We start from the raw sequence: 16,348 nt of genomic DNA on the forward strand, positions 1-16,348 counted from the left end.
CAAAGTTAAGGTGAATAGCACAAACTTGGCCGATAAAAGGTTGGTTGGGGAGATGAGATAAGTTTAAATTAAAAACAAGAATATAATATGGACTAAAAAAAACTCACTCTCTGGTAGTTTGGGTTCTTTGGAATGCTTTTTCAGGTAATTGGTTGGGATGGGCACCTCCAATTTGTTTGGGCCCATCGTTTTCATATAATTTGTTGGCTTCCTCTCCTCAAGAACTGTTGGCCGGAACTTTGACACATACCTTTGGAAATAACATCATTTTTTTAAATTTGCTAAAACATTTAACTCATTAATTCTAAAATAAAGTGATTTTCTATGAGTAATTTATTTTTGTCAATGCCACCGGTTGATATTACCTTTCTGGCTTCTCGATGATAACAGTTTTCTCAATAAAATTATGAATGGACTCAAGAGGGTAAAACTCTCCAGCCATTTTTTCTGAATTGGACCAGATAAGCTAATTGCTAGCCAGTATTGAAGGTGTCGGTCTGTGTCAGCTGAGTGTCACGGGTTCCGATCCAAAATCGCCTGAATAATGCATGACTCACTAATGTCACATGTAAAAAGCTCACGGACACATTACCGATGATGACGTCATTTTTGGTGACTCTGTAAAAAGGCCATATTTTCTCTTGTTCGACACGTCACCGTCCAGTGAACGCATCGTTCGGTCACCTGACGTCACCACGTACTTTGTTTACACTCGAGCGTCACATTCGAGTCACGTGACAAGAAGTTGCCTGTGTGCTCAGTTTGGGAGTGAAACTTGCCTTGTCTTCAGACCTGCTGGAAAATTACGTTTTTTCCCCTGGGAGAAAGATGAACTTCTCCACTTCCAGGGACAGAATAACTCAAGAGCAATGGCACATTCTATATTTTTCACGTTTTTTTTAAATGATGAGAATTTTTATGATTTTACTGGGGAAATACAGTAAGGCTTTCTCAATATAAAAAAAAGAAAGAAAAAAAAAGACCATGTATGGTAAAGTTTTTTTTTTTTCCCTTAAATGCCATTGTATATTAAGGCTTTTTAAACGGCCTTATATAGTAAGGATTTAAAACGTACCAAATTATAGTCATTCTCAACCAAAGGACATAAAGTATGAGCACAGTACATAAGTAACAGACTAGGTTAGATTAAAATGGTACGTAATTCAATTGTGATCTTGTGTCCCTCAAATGTGAACCAGCAAGTAACAAAACAACAAACATTTGCTGTTGTGCTGAAAAAGAACCATGGAGAAACCACCCCTGCCTTCTTCTCCCCAGTCATCCCCTTCTGGTCAGCAAAACATCCTGAATTAATTTAAATAAACATTTACGGTTGTGTGTATTTGTTTATGGCTTAAGCACTTCATTCATGATTACCAATAAAGCAAAACATTGTTGAAGAGCCCACAATGCAGTCAAGGTGGAATGCAGGAGAGCGATGGTGGCTCTCACCTCAACAGAGGTACAATATTATATTTAATATATATAAAAATATGACTATATCTTATCAGTGCTAGATTTAGGCTAGGACCCTTTGTTGATGGTTCAGACATGATGCAGAGACTGGCTTTAAAAAAATAAATCGATATGTTCGATTTATTGGCGCAACCATATGTCATACATGTTGGCATTTTCACCAAAGAGACAGAACATAACATGTAAACACTGGACATACAAGGAAGGCGAGTTTAGCGAGCGGCAATGGAAAATGCAAGTAAGCATTGTTAGGCCAAACATATTGTGGAATGATCATGCAGGATCAGAAAAGCTATTCCAACTTGAAAACTGTGGTCTGCCTGATTAAAATAGCACAGTAAACATGATTGACTTAAAGCTTTTTATACTGCAATCACATCCTGCTTAAATTTACTGAGTGGCCCTTTGCTTCCAGTCAACTCTGCCTTGTACCGTTCATTTTGAAGTATACATATATACTTACATACACATACAAACACACGCAGCACATTTGAACAGATTAAAAAAATATATGTATACACATAAACAGCACATTTGAATAGAAGTTCTAACATAAAAATAAAATATGTCATGACTGCAATCTTTCATCATATTCAAAGAGATGCAAAGCAGAGTCTGCGTCCGGCAGACTTTGGTGTGCTTGCTTTGGTGAAGACAGACGGCGTGGGTTCATGTGCTCTTGTTGGACACCAAAGTTTCAATGAGTTCAATGTCAGTCTCCACCTGATTCATATCAGCCTCCATTCGCAACTTACGGTTCTTCAACCAAGGCGTGTCTATGACTAATGGAAGAAGCATGTAGGCCTTGTTCAGCTTTTGAAGTCTCTTTTTCAGGTACTTGAGGGGGAAAATATTACTGGTTAATAACTCAAAATAAATATATATATATATATATTTTGCTATCTGTGGGTTTGTGTCTTTGTGCCACATTTAAAGTAATAGTTGAAATAAATATAGCTTTATATGTAGCTGGGATTGGCTCCAGCACGGCCGCAACCCATTGTGGGCTCCATCAATGTTTTTTGCTTTATTGGTAATCATAAATGAAGTCGAAAAGTTTTGAAAAATATAAACAATAAATCTGTTATTTTGAATATAATATAAAAATGTGTGAGAAAAATAAATCCATCTCGAAGGGTTGACATTTTATCCTGTACTGCCACCTGTTGTCGATTGAAATTGGTGTCACGGTGCAGTTTGCAGCTTTGTGATGAATTACCTCAATGATTTCACGAAAGTCCTCTTCTGTAAGCTTTTCGATATCTGGTTCCTCTGGTTTCGCCACCTCGATAACACTCTTTTCCTGTGGAGACTTTGGGGGCTTTGGTCTGCGGCGTAGAAGATATTTGGGTACCTCTCCATAATCCTGCCACATAAAAAAAAACAAACATTAACCTCTAAAACAATTATAGAATCTCTCTATAGAATCAATACCTTTTTCCTTATGTATACAGGCACAAGTCCTGAGAGTTTATTTAGGAACTCCCTGTGCCCCATGTTGTTGTCAACAACACAAAATGGCGGCTTGGACGACTTTGGCACGGCTGTAAACATCTTTTTTGCAGGGAGGCCAGTAGGAAGCAGAAATGACCCCGCAGACAACATTGGCTTCTTTGTAGCAGTGGTACAATAAACATTGCGGACATGTAGTTTGTCTGGAAAACAAAGTTTATATTCGTAAGATGCACAGCAATGCAATGAATAGCGTTTTAGAAGACTCACTATCAGGCAACTTTGATTGAAGGGAGAACTTGGTCAGGTAGTTTGCCGGATGCTGCAGCTCGATTACTGTTGTTGTTATGTTGTTTTGCCTTGAGCTGGACACGTACCTGAAAAATGAGCAAAATAAATTCATTATTTGATATTGCTAAGCTCTTTGTGTAGTTATTAAACTTAGTAATCTATTCAATATTGGTCATTGCTTAGCACAATCATCAAAATACGGTACACTCAAACATTTGACACCAAGTACCACCCTAAAAAATATTGAAAAAAATATTTATTATATATTAACTATTTAAATACAAAAGCAGTGAGCCCATGTGTTCAGCCCCCCCCCAAAATCTATTAATTAATTCTATTAAAGTGTTGTTAATTAATTCTATTAAAAAGTGTTGCATATAAAACTCACACAGAAATACTAAAATGAGTATGTTGCTTTCGTAAGTGTTAAAAACAAAGAAAGGAACACACATACTGTACACACAAAACAAAATATCAGGAAAAAAAATTCATGAGCATACAAAAAGTAGCTCATTTATATCATTTGGTCGTTAAAAATCAGCAATGAATAATTCCCCCCCCTCTAAATTACCTCTTTGGCTTATCCATGATCACATTACTTTGAATAAAATTAAGAACTGTGTCCTGTGGATAGATTCGGATAGATCCGATCCAAATACCGTTGAGCAACGCAGCCTGCAAAAAAATAAAAATAATAAATTGATGATGCAGTTGTTGTGTCTGTGTATTAAGGCGCGTCGATGTTTACGCGTTCAAATCCTGTAGTAGCCAACCGCATGACGTCATCGTGCTTCACTGTGTATGAAAGAAATCCCACTCAACGAACGTGTCAGCGACATCCCGCGGTTGTTAAAAAGAATTCCATTTCAATTTTATTCCAATAAGTTTAATGAGCTTTTCTAAAAAATATCGATTTTCCTTCCATGTCCCAATTTTGTGTTAAATTAATACGATTTGCCGGTACCATGTGTAGTGACGTCATAATCACTGTAAGTATGGAATATGAAACATGCCTCGTAGTTTGTAATTTCAAAACAAACCGCGTAAAGTGAGGCTACTTAGTATTGTTTTTGCTATAATGGAGACATAATAATGCAATTTTAATTATAAAGTTACTTCTCCTTTTGAGTCTCCCTGAAATACCTGCTCAATGCATTCGTATTGTAACAATTACTTGACACTAGGTGGCGCCAAATACAAAGCTAAAGCAGCCATCACTTTAGTCAATGTACAGTAATGTAGCCCTACTACACTGCCTTATTTGTCCCGCGTGGTAAGGTCAAAGGGCAATGTTCTCAACTCTTAGTATTCATTAAAATGTTTCTGAAAATAGACTTTTTTTTTTTTGGTCTGCTATGTGATGCATGTTTGAATGACACATGACAAACGTCTTGAAACTGACCCAAGTGAATAGTGAGATTTACCTCTTAGTGTACTTTGAGTTCATGCTTACTCTACTTTCAGATTCATGCCTGACGTTTTGTTTGCAATTCCCTCCTTGAAGAGTTTGTTTCCTCTGCTAAATGAACACAATGACGTTAAAATGTGTTTTTATTGGAATATTGGCTAAACTATTCCAAACTCAAATATAATCAAACCCGGGGAGTGGAACATTCAAGTAAGTTGAAGTCGGACTTTCTGGCATTGGATGGTGGAATTCAATTTATAGAGCCTCCAGTAAATCAGTTTGTGTTTTATACAGGGACAATCTCATCCAAACAATTCATGCTACTGACATCTTGCTGACATTAATGCAAGGTTAATGGTTGCTCCTCTTTTCATTTCCTGTGCTAAGAGACTTCCATGTCAGTTTCCCACTGAATAATTTCAAAGGGTCCAAAATAAAAGGACTATTTTGGGCACTTTTAATTAGATTCCCATGTGTTCAACGATGCAAAGATTGTTGCATGTAGAACTGTCCAGGATTAAAAAATACCAAATTTGATGGACAAGTCATGGCTACAGTCAAATTTAGCTACGTTTATATTTAAGGTTTTAATTTTTTACATTCAATTTTCACTTATCACATCATTAAATTTGCACTTTTTTTTTTTTTTTTGTTAAGTGTTACTGTAGTTGAGAGCTTAGGTTTTTAATTTTTTCACAGTAAAAAAAAAAAGATTCAAGTCAATAAAAAAATAAAACAAAGCAAAGTTCCAGGAAAGGAAATGTTGTAAAGTTAAAATAACCCTTAAGCACAGGAAAGTGAGTCAAATGAAACGGGCAACATGACAACTAATAAGACACAAAGTGAACAAAACCTGGAGACTAACTCACACTTCCACTGTGACAAAACAAGACAGCTGGGAAGATGCCAAGGGGGGGAAAAAAAAATAAAAAATCAGTTTGCAGGCATAGACAACTTGACAATGAACTTGGATAAATAGAGAAACAGGAAGACATACACAAGTGGGAAGTTTTACACGTTTCAACTGATAAAGATAAAAAAAAAAAAGAACAAATTTCTGTAAATAAAAATGAAAATGCTTTTCAAAAAATGAAAACCAATTACAGCTTACTTTAAAAACAAAAAATTGTCGAAAAAAATGTTCCTCCTTTTTGTCTTTGCTTTCACCGTTCATTTGAAATTTAAATATAAGACTAGAAAATTGTCATTAACTTCATGCAATTTGAAGATAAATCGCTATATTTTGATATACAGGTCTTTAAAATAATCTGTCATTGCTTTTGGGGGACATTTGATGGATCAAAAAGTACTAGTGGTATTGCTGCTTTGGCTTTCCCACATTATAATCACGTGTGAGTTGGAAACATGCAAATTCAAAAGCAATAAAATCATGAGCCTATTTTGAAAGTCACATTGTCACCCATTTAGGAAATAATGAGCCCGTACTCGGTCACACAGTTGGCAGTCAACCTAACGACGTCTAATATTAGCTCGTATTAGATTAGTTGAACATTAAGAAGGATTGCGTAAATGTGTTACTAGGGTAGGTAGGAATGCAGGAAGTTGGCTTTTCATTTCAGGTAAGTCACATCAACACACAAGCATTCCAGTGTGGCAATAAATATGAAAATGTGTAATTTCCTGACATAAATGATCTCCCTCCTGAGGTTTGGAAAAGAAAAACGATCGGGTATAGCTACACCAAGGTGATGCAATATTACGACAGATTGTGTGGGCGCATGCACGACTGAGTGGAAGCCGTTTGCGAAGTCCCACTGTGCCCCACTATGCCACCGCGTCTCTGCCAAGACTGATCGAGAGCCGGATTCATCTCAACTGCTCCATATTTCATCCCACTTTGCTTGTTTTGACGCAGAATGTGGAATAGAGTCCCATTTGAAATCATCCTAACGTTATTCAATAACAAAGAGAACAGACTTCAGACAAACGGCATTCCCTCATATCTTCCCCTCACTGTTCTCGTGTGGAAATACCAGCATTGAATAATTCATTATCTGTGGGAGGTGAATAATGAATGTGCGAACAATTAATGCGTGCAACCCCGATGAGCTGGAAAAGATGAGGGCTTCCCCCTGCTGAGTCTTCTCTCGCCTACTACCAGCCTTGCCAAAAAACAATGCAACACATGCAAAGGTGAACTTAAAATAGCTCACTTTCATTTCATGGAGCTCGTTCAGCACAGAGTTAGCGAAAGGCACTCTGACCACCATAAAAGACGAGTTTGAAAGGAGTGAAATGAAAAATGCATCAGCGAAGCATCACGCAGAGTCGCTTCTACGAGCTGGAGTTTCCTCTGCAGGGCGTGACACCCATGTGTGTGTCTGAACGTGTACAGGTGCATCAACACACTCCGCTCATAAATATGCATTTGCGGCTGTTAGTCCCACGCAATGCTCTCTCTCGGCTACACATTCTAAATATACGCCTCACATGTAAGGTCATATAGTCACTGAAGGCTAACGGGGGGGGGGGGGGGGGGGGGGGGCTGGGAGAAGAAATGCAGGACAATAAATAAGGGACACAGTTGTGTGACTCCACGACGGTCACTATCTGCCCATAGAATCACATTTCATCACCTGCAATTTGGAGCGCCACACGACTCGTGGCGGTATTCATCGATGAACCTAACGGAGGTAACCACAACAACCAAATGGCCTCCCTGGTTACCAGTCAACTGCAGGGCACGTAGACGGAAAGACCATTCCCACTCCCTATACACCTATGGAAAATTTCAATTAAGTTAGCAGGCATGCTATTGGAATGTGGAAGGGAGCGAGCATACCGGGAAAAGCCCACGCAGGAAACTCCACACAGGAACAGGAAAGCCGGTGCCAAGATTCAAGTCCAAGACCTCTTGACTGGAAGGCAAGAGCACTATATCTACCAAAATGTCATATTTTTGAAATCAAATGAGACTGGCTGGCGACCAATTTTGCTCAAAGTGTGCTGTGAAAGTCTCAAGGTCTTCATGACCTAAAACAGGATGAGTGGATGGAAAATGGCGGTCACACCGTACTATTGATTATATTTTTTTTGTACTGGAACACTGCAATTACCGTATTTTCCGGACTATAAGGAGCACCAAAAAACTTAAAAAAATGTCAAAAGCCGACAGTGCGCCTTATATATGGACCAAATTCCTAAATTTCAACTGGCCCAAAGCATTGTGTCATGAAATCAATCATAAGTGTCCCGCTGAAGACTATGAATCATGAATCAAAAAGACTATGGATCATTATTTTGTGATTATAAAGTAATTTGTTGCGTCTGAAGTTGAAATCAAAAAGATAAAATGGAGAATGATTTGATTTGGATTAAAACTCTGACATGATGCATTAATGGTGCGCCTTATAATCCGGTGCGCCTTATATAAAGGACAAAGTTTTAAAACGGGCCATTCATTGAAGGTGCTCCTTACAGTTTGGAAAATACGGTAACTTGATTTAGTTGTTCATTACAAGTCAATTCCATGGGTTTTTTTAACCCCAGCTCGGTCATCTACTACGTAAGATCTCTTTGAGGACAGGCTGTTCAGTTTGAACCGACAGGAGGTCTGTTCTCCTAGTGTGGGTCATCGCCTTGGGGGTCTTCAGCTGACAAAATAAACCAGCGTTCCCACTGTCCGCAGCTTAAGCTAGCCAACACATCTCTCCGCTCGCATTCCCCAATGTGACCCATTTACAAGCAGGGAGAAGACGATAAATCTGAAATATTTCCCCAGCGCTGTCTCATTGGACCTATTCATATTGTGCCATGACGTATTGTTAAGAGGCGCACGAGTGACTTCAAGACACGGTCCAATATGTGGCTTCCTCTTCCTGCTTGAGCAGGAGCTTGAGTCACAGGCGACATGGCGGGAGAAAGTCTGTAGCGACACAAACACAGAGGATGTGTGCCGAGTCTTGTCATTGTTTTGTTGTGAACGCACACACGAACAAACACACCCAAATTCTTTTGTTGAGCAAAATGTGAATGTCTCAAACTTGAATTTAAGTTGAAATAGACGTCACGAGCCTCAGGACAATATCTGGTAAACATCTTAGCCCCGATGGGAAATACGTCATGGTGACGACGTATCAATCGGAAATTAAGCGCATTGCGTTTGATGTCCGTCCATCCATTCATTTTCCAAAGTGCCCATCTGCGGCGATATTCGGACTCCCCCCTATCTTCCAAAAACATTCACGGTAGGGTAAAGAAAGATTGTCACCCGTGACAGCAATGTGAACAAGTGGTACAAAGATTTCCAAAGAACTCTCGAGAGCTTGGGCACGAGCCAAGCCATTCTCTAACTCGGATAAACACTTTTTATTTTATTAGTTTGGCTTCTATTTTTCGGAGGTCTTCTCAGGTAAACGATGTTTACCTTTCAGTCCACATTCTTTTAAGACACACCTCGTAGAGGATGCAGCGCTTTTTCCATTGTTGCTCGTCTCTATAAAATGATTTAAATGAGGTCAAACGCACACTATTCCTAGAACTGGGCCCATGGCTGACGTCAGAAAAGTAAGGCAAGCGATGGATTGTACGTCATCCTATCTTTCATGCACGATGTAAATCAGTTCCTTTACGAACAAGCTATGTTTTATATTGTTCTTGACATTACCCTAGGGATTTGATTTCATTTCTCGTGCCAGCAGCAAGTTAATGAGAGCAACTTGATGAGCTCTGTGATTTTTATCAGTGGAGGCACCAGCACAATGCGCCACACGGCCGGGCATGTCGGGTGCCGAGAGCGCCTCACCTCACAGCCGACCTGGCATGACCTTTATCCTCCCAACGGCAGCGTGCAATGAATGGTTGTGCCGTGACGCGACACAGGTTTGTTCCCATTGTCCCAGAGTGGACACAACGTCTCTACCTCTTCCTTTTGGTCATTTGGGGAGGCTGCGCCATACAAGCTACATCTCGACTCTTTTCCTGTGTTTTCAGACAGCCAAGCGTCCACTTTACAATATCAAATAGAAGAATCACTGGTAAGATTAGTCACCTGATGACCTTCTGGGAAAGTCTGGAGGTGAGTTTCGCACTATGCTTTCCTGGCAATTACCCCTCAAATGAAAGAATCCCGCTCTACGTATCATGCAGGGAGATGTACAGTACCGAAGACAAACTATCACTAGAACATTTGACCTGAAGATACTGCAATCGGTGGTGTTCCCTAAAATGGACCGTCCCGTCCTAGAGTGTGATAAACTGCTCTTATCTGACAAGACAACATTGTTTGTCTTCACCTTGAACATGGTAGGAAATGTACGTACGTATATCGCCAACAAACCGGGTCAACTCTATAGGGATAAAAAACGGAGGCATGCACAATACGTATAACATTTTAAAAATAAGTCAATCAATAAACGATAATATAGAATAATATTAGAATATTAATAAATAATAATAAAAATAATAATACCTTTCTGAGAGTGTCAATCAAAACTGACAATTATCTTTATAAAGACAAATTTGTTGACAGTTGTATCGTATTTTTGTGGCCACCATGTCCCAGCAAGGACGTCAGCTTACTTATAGATGACCGGGATGTGGTCACCTTTGTGCGATCTGTGGCAATGGTGAGAACGTTCTGCGCACAGACCAGCTACAATAAACACACCGGGGTGAAACATCTGTACTTGGCCAAAAACTTTAATTACACTCGGCTGTCAGTCAGGTTTCCCATATTTATACTAATGTTATTAAAAAATATGAAATCAGCCCAATGATGTATTGTTTTCCTTATCTCCTGTTCTCCAACACGTCAGCTTCCCCCCAAGCTGAAAACAAGCAAGATTCTGGGTGTCTATCGGACATCCTCCCTCCCGACTGTATGTGATGTCACTGTCCCTCCTATAGACAGCAGCCTCGTCACCTACAGTATGTTATCCGAGGAAGAAGGTGACCCGCTCCCTGCTCACACAATGGGGTCGAGGCTCGAGGGCTGACACGACAGTCCTGCATTCTCTGTCTACAGCAAAACAAACATTTGCAAAAGGAACACAATCTTGGGTGAGCACCAAAATGATAAATCTCACCTTGATGTCAACTTCTATGAATGGTGTTTTGTCTTCAAATAGAAAGACAAACATTTTGGAGTATCAGTCCAATTGTGCATTCTTTCTTTTTGTATTATCAATATTGGACATTTGTTTTTTAGGATGGAATTCCATGAAGAAAAGTTGCATATCTAAAAATGTGGCTTCGCTAATCATGGGTGCTGAAAATTAGCTGTGTGTTCAATTAAATAGGACTAGATTCAAAACGATTAGATGTCACTATTCATATTCATTTTTGTTTGGCACTCTGCCATGAGATTTCTCTGATGTAAAATGGCTCAAGTAAGGTTGGGAAACACACGTCGACAGTCTGATTTAGGAGACTGGTCAAATTCTGGTCATCTTCCCTCTCTACTAGCATCCTCTGAAGCTAAATTTATATTGTAACCTCCCTAAACTGGACCATGACAGTCGACACACACGCACACAAACATTCCGATACGCGTGTCCATTTTTTCCATCGAGTAGTGCAAAGTTAGGTTTCGCAACTAACACATGGTGAGACATTGTTACGTCAGCGGTGACTAAAGGACAAAAGTGCACCGAGTCTTAGTAACGTCTCGCATTAATGTCAACTATTATTTTCCAGCGCTTGTCAGTCCTCGAAATTGTCATTGTTGCCATCTTCCTAAATGAACCCCCCCCCCCCCCGATATATAGTGCACCGGCTCACAGGCATTTCGAATCTCATTAGAGTTCCATTTATGGCGGCAATAAAAGATAATAAGATGCCTTGCGTCTGTGTGCCGCATAAAAGTCCCCCGCGACACCATCAAGGCGATGTACCGAAGGGATTGTAGTCAAATAGAAGTTCACCATCCAGTTCAAGGCAGCGTCAAATATTTAAAAAAAAAAAAAAAAGGTTCTTTGTGAGGTTTGAATAATGCCTCATTGAGTAACACCCCATTTGCCCAAATAAACACTGCCCCATTTTTTTTTTTTCAGTTAGAGACAAAATCTCATCCCTTTGTGGAGAATAATTGAAGGCAGGATGTGTAAATGATAAATATTAATAATCTATGGGGCTTATGTTTTGGGAGTCGCTCATCTGGTGGGGGAAGAAAATCCAAACATGTTTCCAAAAATGCATGCAGGGCCGTGGGAATGACAAATATTACTCACAAAAGTGATAACAGGGAGGAAAATACATGAAATGCGCTTTTTGATGCAATCTTTTTGTGTACGTGTACTAAGAGTGAAGGACATGTGACTTCTTGATATATTCTGGCTATGAATAGATGGTTGGCTAAAACGTAAATGAAAGTCTCATTAATTTTGCAAACGTTTGTTTTTGCGTCTTTCTGTGCAGTTTAGAAAGTGTGGTGTAAATCCTTATTTTTTTTGCTGTGAGCCAAATTTAAAAAAAAAAAAAAAGCAAAACTTCAGACATTTAGTGAAATAGCTCAACTTAAATTTCAAAAGGTTTGTTGCGTACGCATCCTTGCAGCTGTTTTGATGCTGACAAAGGATGCTGTTTGTGCAGCATCATCACTCGCTTCGACCATTAGAGGACAAGGACGGAGCAATTAGTGCTGAGTGGGCTTTGTCACATTGAGTATTGGATCAACCCTTTGACAAAACTCTTGTAAAGTAACAGTAAGGATTCATTTTAACATCACTAATGTACAAAAGGTACTGCTGATTTCGTCACTTCGGGGCGTCGAGGCGCAATGAACCCAATTTTCCTTACTATAGCTTTTAAAGGATAAAAAAACCCTGAACAAGCAAGGTTTTGTGGCCGGGTGTTTTTTGGAGCTTCAAAATCAGCACAAATTCAACTGCAGGAGAAAAAAAAAGCCCCCCGGCGCAGGAAAACAGCTGAATGAAGCTAAAGCCGACATTTGAGAGGATGGCTGTCTCCACCACCGCACAGTGCTGCAATGCGTGTGTGTAGACGATTATGACTATTATATATAGATATCTATATCAACCCAATGGAAGCGATAACCTGCTGAGATGCAATTAACAGAATCAAATAAAAAAATAAAAAATAAAGTCGATGGAAGCTGCTCCTTTGTACCTTCCTGTTTTGGAAGGATTTCAGAAAGAGGACTTGACTAACCTGCAGACACCAGAGCATTGCTTGATAATATGAGGAAGGGCAGATTAAAGAGGAGACACTTTTGAAAAGTAGAGAATCTCCTTACAACACATATTTGTCTCATGCAAGTAAGCCAGCTCTCATTCCACCTCATGTTCGACTGGATTTTGTTACCATGACAACCAGGGGAGGACCCAGAGCTTTGCAACGAAAGGCTTTGCACATTGCCTCTCATCATCACACCAGTGTGTGTGTGTGTGTGTGTGTGTGTCTGTGTATGTGTGACTGTGGGCTGTTTGCTTCTAATTGTGGAAGCAGAGCTTAGAATGTGGAAAAATTATGCAGAAGACTAAATCTGCTGAATGCAATTCCCTAATAAACGTTTTTTTTTTTAACTTCACTTACTACAATCAACTCATTGACTGGTCGGTTTAACACTGATTTGTTTCCTTTGAGCAAGATTGTTGACGAATTAAATAAATTAAACATTACAATTAAATTCATTCAAAACTGTTAATGTCTACAGACATTTTTTGGGCTCATTGAAATTGGCTGTAAAGTTTTGCTCTTACCATCCAATTAGAGGACGGAGAAGTGATGACATCATCGAAGGCGAGCACTCTGTCCCTGTGGAGACACATTTTAAAATCTGATTAGGGCAATGAAAATATGAACCGTCATGTGAGTCCCAACGGTCAGGACAGGTCAGATCCCGTTGACCAAATCCAAAAAGAAAACTGAATTCCTCACAATATAATGTAAACACGATATCTTTTTTTTTTTGCAATTCTAAACATCCGACATCATGTTGAGGACAATACATTTTGGTTTTTGGAAATCACAATGCAAACACTGACCCCTCAGCCCTTGCTGGCCTGTAGAACAATGCACTCCAAACCAAACAAATCAGAGAAGAACAACTTGTCCGTGTTTGTATTTGGGAGTGCTGCTACGTAAATCTTATTCTTAACATTTATTGACATGGGGGAACTTTATAGTTGTAGTTAGTCATATTATTAGATTATATGATACATTAAAAAAAAAAAAACTTCATACAGATGCATCTTAATAAATTTAAATATTGCAGAAAATTCAATATAGATAACTTATTACAAAATAAGGTGTTTATTTAGAGACATACGCTTATTTGATTCAAGTGTTTTTTTTTTATAGAAACAAAACGAACGAGTCACCTTTGTGCCAACTTTTGTAATATCTGGCAAATGACACAATCTCTTATTTAATAAAGTGCAAACATACAGTAGTGATATGATAGCAGCTGGCGTGTGCTGAATCATATCGTCAGGTCACGTCTCTGACAATGCCGCGTACTACGTCACACTGTCACAAGTCACAATTGTCAACAGGCAAAGCAAAGTCATACACTTTCAGCAATACACACTGAGTCAAATTTCATGTGGAAGTGGCAAGTAAGTCTGTAGTCACACCACTGACTTTCAAGCAAGTTCTAAGTGAAGTCATAAAAGCAAAAATGACACACATTCTGAAGAAAAGGCACAGTATAAATACATTAACATTTAAACAAGGATATTTCAAGTCCAAAAATTGGAGAATTCATTCCTTTACAAGTGAGCAAACTTCAATTTCTCTCTTTTTGCATGTCAGAAAGGCTTTTTACTCTTTCAAACTTTCCAAATGCAATTTCACCAATCATTAATATTGAAGAGAGTCTCTAATGGTGGAGTGGCTCGCTTAACTTTCTGCTCCTGTTACCTGTCTCTCTCAAGATTTTTTTTTTTTTATTATGGTAATATTTTGATGTGGTTTACAACTGCGATCATCAAACTGTTTAGAATATTTAGAACATTCCTGCGTCTCTTATTCCATGACAGGTGTAAAAAAAGGAACAATGATAGCGCTCAAAATACACTCGGTGATCGTATGACCACTGCAACCAAATTACGAGTCCGTTGTGTTCAGAATGACCTCATCAACCTTTGACCTATTCTGCCATTGATGCTCAAGAGTCCATGAAAGAGGGAACTGGCCTTTTGAAAAGTCTTTTTCAAGCCATTGTTCCGGCCTGTGAGATCAGAGGGCTTCAAGTTGCCGTACACTCTTGGTGGTCATTTTTTATAGAGTCGTATGTAAACTGATGTTATCTGCTGTGGAGAGCTGGCGGCCAGGCATTAGTCATTCTAGGCAGACTCCTCCGTGGGGTTCTCCACGTCACCCAACTTTCTTCTTTCCTTCTTACGTGGGGTCATTTTAAATAAGTTTAGAAAGGTTGAGCGCTTTACATGCAGAATATCTCGCAGTAAGAGGTTTTTTTTCCCCAACTTTTATGAAATGATCCTCTTGATGAACTCGGAAGGAAATAGGGACATATTTATGAGTCGATGAAGGGCTTTGTTTGGATAGGAAAAAGGAAGGTGCCTCTGTTTTCTCCAAAGAGAAAGCCATCCTTTGTCACGAACGTTAGGGAAACGTTAAGGGGACATGGACGAGCGCTGTCGTGCCGTTATTGTAGCTTAAGCCAGACATTAAACATCCTCCGCTTTGATTCCCAGTCTTTCCCGATAACTAACTGTTGAGAAGTCTTAACAGGGAATGAATGAACAGGAAGCTTTCCTTCAACTTTTTGTCTTTTCCTCAACATCTGCACGTGCATCCCGAAGAGGCTGACGTCTTCCTGCGTTTTTTTGCATCACAAAAGAGCCTTTTGATTTCTTCGTAGTGGAATATATCAACAGAGGGGAAAGGCAACACAATTAATAACTTGAAAGGAGTTTTTAGGAAACAAAATGCAGTTTGCGTGATTTGTGGTTGTCCGCTGTATGACATACTGGAAGAATATTCAGAAGGAAAAAATGAGTTTGCTTTCGATATTTCATTACAAAATCTCCACATTTAAATTAATGTCATGAAAATCTAATCTATACTTTCCTATTTATTTTTAACAATGACAATACTTGACAGAACTCTGGTCTACATTGTGTGGTATCTTTCTGAGCATATATGTTGTTTTCATTTTGTCTGGTTTAACAAACGTTTCATAGTCAAAAATGCATACATTACAAGATGGCTGTCCAGATGTTGAGTCTTTTGGCCGAACTGCAAAACCTAGAGAAGAATATGGGCACAAAAACAATTAACATGACTAAATATAGTATGCCCAACTAAGAAAATTAGCGAAGTTTGTGGAATTCAGTACTCACATAACTATCTTCCAGGTTGGAGGTATCATTTTCATGTTTTACGTTTTTGAGAATAGACATTTTGTTTGTCAAGCAGGTGACAATAATTCGACAGAAGCTGGCCCACTCGCCATACGTAACTAAAAACTTATTAGTGGGTTTGTGTGCTGGAGAAGCCTCCTACATAATACACGGAATTTTATATGAACCGTAAATCAGGCAAAAGGAAAAGAAGTCACGGAAATAAAACAGAATAAATCTACGGCTTGTCACCTGCGTGAAGCAAAACTATTATCACCGTCTCATGAATCCGATTGGCTGTGTAGCCCATGTGATTATGTGACGTCACACAAACGGATCGGCCAAGTACTCAGTACTCGCATACTACATAGTATAGTAAAGATGTAAACATTTTTTCCCCATCAAAAACCATATGTGAGAATTTTGTTGACAT

General features: G+C 39.1%; 2 protein-coding genes and 1 long non-coding RNA gene across 4 annotated transcripts in view; 1 reads left to right on the plus strand and 2 right to left on the minus strand.

Annotated features, from left to right (window-relative positions):
* Nucleotides 1–918, minus strand: part of LOC119133708 (enkurin-like) — a 2,175-nt gene extending 1,257 nt beyond the window's left edge. The window contains exons 1-2 of the mRNA XM_037269803.1: nucleotides 366–918; nucleotides 108–250 (exon numbers count right to left, since the gene is read on the minus strand). Coding sequence (XP_037125698.1) covers nucleotides 108–250; nucleotides 366–442 — 220 coding nt within the window. The 5' untranslated portion in view covers nucleotides 443–918. The remainder of the gene's footprint in view (nucleotides 1–107; nucleotides 251–365) is intronic.
* Nucleotides 1–2,257, plus strand: part of LOC119133713 — a 15,851-nt gene extending 13,594 nt beyond the window's left edge. The window contains exons 2-3 of the long non-coding RNA XR_005100182.1: nucleotides 2,135–2,139; nucleotides 2,247–2,257. This is a non-coding gene — a long non-coding RNA (uncharacterized LOC119133713). The remainder of the gene's footprint in view (nucleotides 1–2,134; nucleotides 2,140–2,246) is intronic.
* On the minus strand, nucleotides 1,747–16,197 carry LOC119133709 (enkurin-like). Of its 2 annotated transcripts, XM_037269804.1 has the most exons (7): nucleotides 15,916–16,197; nucleotides 15,771–15,820; nucleotides 13,309–13,363; nucleotides 3,199–3,305; nucleotides 2,911–3,131; nucleotides 2,696–2,842; nucleotides 1,747–2,313 (listed from the first exon to the last, which is right to left on the minus strand). In XM_037269804.1, the coding sequence occupies exons 3-7, from the start codon at nucleotides 13,341–13,343 to the stop codon at nucleotides 2,146–2,148; spliced, it is 678 nt and encodes a 225-aa protein (XP_037125699.1). In that variant the 5' UTR covers nucleotides 13,344–13,363; nucleotides 15,771–15,820; nucleotides 15,916–16,197; the 3' UTR covers nucleotides 1,747–2,145. The 2 variants fall into 2 exon arrangements, with proteins under 2 accessions (XP_037125699.1, XP_037125700.1); XM_037269805.1 differs by lacking the exons at nucleotides 13,309–13,363; nucleotides 15,771–15,820; nucleotides 15,916–16,197 and adding an exon at nucleotides 3,791–3,850.
* Nucleotides 16,198–16,348: the final 151 nt, after the last annotated feature.

The sequence above is a fragment of the Syngnathus acus genome, chromosome 14, assembly GCF_901709675.1.
Source record: "Syngnathus acus chromosome 14, fSynAcu1.2, whole genome shotgun sequence".
Taxonomy (NCBI): domain Eukaryota; kingdom Metazoa; phylum Chordata; class Actinopteri; order Syngnathiformes; family Syngnathidae; genus Syngnathus; species Syngnathus acus.